The sequence below is a fragment of the Hoplias malabaricus genome, chromosome 4 (genome assembly GCF_029633855.1).
Source record: "Hoplias malabaricus isolate fHopMal1 chromosome 4, fHopMal1.hap1, whole genome shotgun sequence".
Classification (NCBI taxonomy): Eukaryota; Metazoa; Chordata; class Actinopteri; order Characiformes; family Erythrinidae; genus Hoplias; species Hoplias malabaricus.
The window spans coordinates 17,266,383-17,271,382 of NC_089803.1; the positions used below are offsets into that span (position 1 = coordinate 17,266,383).

General features: G+C 39.3%; 1 protein-coding gene across 2 annotated transcripts in view; it reads right to left on the minus strand.

The window, feature by feature from the left end:
- anxa6 (annexin A6) overlaps nucleotides 1-5,000 on the minus strand; it is a 32,762-nt gene that overhangs the window by 18,415 nt on the left and 9,347 nt on the right. For both annotated transcript variants that reach the window (XM_066667164.1, XM_066667165.1), the window contains exons 3-7: nucleotides 3,176-3,260; nucleotides 2,897-2,991; nucleotides 2,363-2,476; nucleotides 279-369; nucleotides 15-94 (exon numbers count right to left, since the gene is read on the minus strand). In XM_066667164.1, coding sequence (XP_066523261.1) covers nucleotides 15-94; nucleotides 279-369; nucleotides 2,363-2,476; nucleotides 2,897-2,991; nucleotides 3,176-3,260 — 465 coding nt within the window. The remainder of the gene's footprint in view (nucleotides 1-14; nucleotides 95-278; nucleotides 370-2,362; nucleotides 2,477-2,896; nucleotides 2,992-3,175; nucleotides 3,261-5,000) is intronic.

The window sequence follows — 5,000 nt, forward strand, 5'->3', positions numbered from 1 at the left end:
ATTCAGGCACAAACCTGGAGCAAAACAACCAGCATCTTCTTAAAGTGTCCTGAAGTGTCTCCTATAACGTCCTGTTCAATGTCTCGTCCGTACGCTGTGAACACACACGGACACAAGTGTCAAGAGCCGTTGTTTCAAGACATGGGATTTACATCGTTGTTGATTTGATCTGATTGAAACATGGCATTTTTAGTTCCATCTCGCTCACACTGTGACACACAGGTTGAAACTGCTTACTAGTGTTGTGTGTGTGTGTGCTTTGTTTTGTTTGACCTCACCGTCTCTGTACGCCTCCACGAGGTTAAGGATTTGTTCGTTAGTTCTTGAGGCGAGAATCTCAATCAGACATTTCTCATCTGTCCCTGCTCCCTGAGAAAAAGACAATGACAATGACTGAGAGAAAAGGACATATTGATGTTGTTCACCATGTGGCACCTCAAACAGTTTGGTTCTAGTGGAAAATTACAGCAGTCCAGTCAAGGTGCAGCAAATGCATTAAAGCTTATTTTGACGCATCATCTAACATTGCACCAGCTGCTCTGCAAATCATCCATGCAGTGCTATACATTACAAGCTCCATAAACAGAAGCTGATAGCTGAGTTTGTTCTACAGGCGAATTCTAATTATTAATTACAAAGTTGCAGTGCACAATATCAGTTGTAATTAGAGTCAAATAAACATCTAATTTGGACAAACATCATTGCAATCACCGTCCTTTTCCATACACCGTGGGAGCCTGAGCTTCTAGGTTTTACCACAAGACCTACAGACTTTGTGAGACTTAAAATAGATACTTTAGTTATAATTGTATTCATTAATTTCATCAAATTATAAATATTAACCCTCGGTAATTATTAAAAAAACTATGCATATCAAGATTGGTTTGAAGGGATCTGAAGGGGTCTGAGGACGTGACAGTCAGATCAGTCAGTGTGATGATTTACTTTGTCGGGAACTATCACTCTAGGCCAGGGGTGGGCAATCTTATCCGCAAAGGGCCGGTGTGGCTGCTGGATTTAAGTCCATTCAGGCTCAAGCACACCTGATTTCATTCCTTTAATTAGTTGGCTTGAGTAAAACAAATGATCATGTGACCTCCTGGTTGGTTGGAACAAAAACCAGCAGCCATACCGGCCCTTTGCGGATAAGATTGCCCACCCCTGCTCTAGGCCTTCAGTAATTTTACTGAAGGAGTCACTGTAAAACTGCAACAAAGGTCCATATTCAACATACTTTTGGCCATATACTTAATATCAAATGGATTTTGAGTTCCATAAACAATAAGCTAATCTCAAATTTGGGGTTAATGTATCTTCAAAAATGTTACTTTTTCACAGGAGACAATGGAAAATAATCTTCAGAAACTCTAGTAGAACTGAATTTAACAAGATATATCGATTACATCTGAATGCAAGGTCTTTGTGCCAGTGACAATACACAGCATCAGTAAATTTAAGTGCTGATGTTTAGACATTTTCAGGTCTATTGATTCAGTCCTCATTCATATTTCACCTGGGATTCTTCACAGATAAAGTGAACGCTCCCTAAAGGAGCTGTACAGAGTCTAGTCTCATCCCTTCACCACTCTATAAAGAATATTCACTTACCGCTCCCTAACCGCAGCATTAATGAGGCAGATACACAGAGAAAAACAGTAGGTGAAGAAACACAGATACAAACAGGAACAGTCAGATACAAACTAAACACTCTGAGAACATAAGAATCAAGGAGATCACTTGGCTTTGTATCTAGGACGTGTTTTATTTTGAACTAACAATGTCTGTACACGTTGAATCTGACTACTTCCTGAGGGAATTTGTTACTAAATTCAGTTCAGCTGAATGTTTTACGTATCTAAATGCAAGAATAATAGATTTCTCTGTGCAATCTGTGTTAAAACAATGGCAAAGACAATGACAACAACAATATATTAACAATAATATAAAGAAGAAGAAAGAGTGAAAGCAATTACAAGCAACAAAAACAGAGCCGTTTCAGTTCTTATTTGTGTTGTTATTTTAGTACTGACTAACTGACATGGCTATGGAGTGTTTCAGTCTGAATTATGATTATGATTATTGTAGTGAAGCATTTCCCCTTTTAAGTATAAAGCAATGCTGAAAGGGATCTGTAACATAAAAGAAAACAGACTCAACACTAAGTGATTTACAACCAAACAGAATTAAACTAAGGACATCTGCGTTAAAAGGTCCCTTGTTCATCCGCACGATCCAAGCACTGACATGCAGCCCATGCAGACCTTCTGCTCACCTCAGCACACAACAGTTTAGGAAGCTGCTGCAGGGACTACAGCGTGCACTAAGTGTAGATTTCAGTCCTGCATTTCAGAATCTTGTTTACCTTGATGGCGTCCTTGATTTCTTTGGCGTCGTGATAAGCCGGAGGTCGCATTAAACTGACAATCAGACGCTCAAACTTTCCGGTCAGTTCATACTTCAGGTCATCAATCAGATCCTGAATAGAGCGATATACAACAAGCAAATTAAATACCATATAGAACAAACAAACTACGATATAAAACAAATAAATAACTTATAATGAATTCAAGGGCGTTCTGTCCAGTGTGTGTTCCAGCCGTGCACCCAATGGTGAAGCATCAATCAGTATCTTGACTGTATTTAGTACACACCAAATAATAACTGGTGTTCACCAGTTGTTTTTTTAAACAGAAGGCTCCGTACATGAGGACTGCAATAATACAGACCTTTAGTTAAAACCATTTTGTTTCTTTTTGGGGAAAAAAAAAATTGTTATTTTGAACAATTTCAACATTCAGAGGCTGCTTCTGTAAAAACATACATTTCTACTTTTCTCGAACTGTGTAAATGGAAAATTAAAGGTATCCTGAGATTTTTATTGGGTATTTCAGCGTACCTTCCCGTAGAGTGATTTGTAGGCCGAGCGGATCTCCTGTCTCTGAGCATTGCTTCTAGACGTGATCAGGTCCAAAATGGCCTCCTTGTCACTTCCTAAGGCACCAAAAATATAAACAGCACAAGTTCATTTGAGCGTCGTCTATAGCTTTAATGATGTCCAACAAGAAAAAAACTGCTGATAAAACACTAATACCATGTCGTTTATTCAGAACAAATAACAAGATTATGATTAGGGCACCCAAGTATACAAAAACAGTGAGGGCTACGTGGGACTCACCAAAGCCTTTCATGGCATTGTAGAGGGTTTCGGCATCACTGTTAGCATCAAAACTAGGGAAATCGGTGACTGTGCCTCTGAATTCCTGAGAGAGTGAAAACAATAGTTTAGAAAGGTATTGAGTGCATCCATTAAAGCTGAGGTGCAGAATTACATTCAGTTGCAGACAGGAGTAGGGGCAATTTGGCAGAACTACAACATTTACATTTATGGCATTTGGGCAGAGACTCATATCCAGAGCAACTTACTGTTGTAATCATGTTACGGTGCTAGTTTAATGTAGCATTCTTGCTATAGCTTGGTGCTCCTAGTAGGGAACACAATCAGTCTGCTGTGTGTTTACCTGCTACCTAACATTATGGCACTGAAAGACATTTTCATTTCAATTCAGTTTTCTGAAATGTATGGGTTATGCACTGTATTCAGTTACCTCTGCATTGGGAACACTTCTGACAACAGAGTGAAACCTGAAACAGCTGCACCGCTCAGGAGCTACATGTGCAAAGCTGCAGATCTTAGCTGTTTTAACATATTGATAATATCCATACAAATGTTAGCTTAATAGCTACTTAGTTTATTTGAATAATGGCATTACCAAATTTCCACTACTAATTCTGGAGATACACGCTCAATAATGCAAATGTTTTCCTCTCTGGGGGGATAGCAGATAGCCACAGTTTCTCATTCAGAAACAATGGGACAGTCTCATGTGACAAAACACTCCAGACCTGCTGTAAACATCCCTTTCAGCCGTGTCTACTCCCTAAATTAAAGGGCTGATTACAGTCATCAATCTTAAAGCAACGGTCTTTAATTTGCATTGTAGCTCTGTAGCTACTACATAAAGAAAGTGTATCCTGACCAATTAGCATCATGCTAACTGGCCAAAATCATCAGTTGCCTCAAACAGTGCTAAGCTGCTATGTAATTTAAGACAAAAACATTACAAACAAATGTTTCAGCTAACCGCTAACACACATTTGGGTTTTTAAGAAAACAGTAAAATATTATAAAAAAAAAAAACATAACCACACCACACAATTAAAAGTGAGTGTATGATAATTGCAGTTTTTAACTATGCTAACTGGTATACATTCATTTTAATTACTTGTTAGCAATATTAGCTATACTGCTGTTGTGCAAAAACTAGAAAACCTCATAAATTAAGGGTGGAGGCTGGATTTTTCACATTCTCTGATCCAAATCTTATCATCCAACATCAGTATCTGTCTTCAGTAATGTGTATTTGTGGCTCAATACCGTCAGAACCTCAAAGCAGTGTTGCAATAGGCTATATATGATTTAAAGCCTTCCTTAAAGAGTAGGAGCTGCTACAGATGAGGAGGATTGCAAACTCTTTAGTGCCCTTCATTTCAGAAGAAATGCCTAGTAAGCAGGAGTCTTTGACTGCACGGTGTATGTTTTTCAGTAACTACTGCAATGCTAATCTTGTTCGAGAGTGAGATAGTGAAGTAGCCCCACACGTGTTCAGTTTATGGGGTAAGATTATTAGTGAATGGATGCCTTCCAGACCACACACCACACCATATCTCTGGGACTGATGTGAAGAAGTTATTCTGAGCCACAGATATGCGTGAATTCCCACGTGTATGTAACCATGCATTTTTAAAATGACAGAGGCCACAAAGGCCAGTCCTGTGTCCAGTGTGGCTTTGCCCTAAGGCTAGTTATTAAACTGTCCAGTGGGTGTCAGGAGAAATTTAGCTTGGCCAATGGAGCTATAAGCAGAGAATGGTGGGCGGACAGCTGACACCTGTCCAAGGGTGCAGCTGCTTGGTGGCCTCATCAGCTGGCTGTGTGTGTA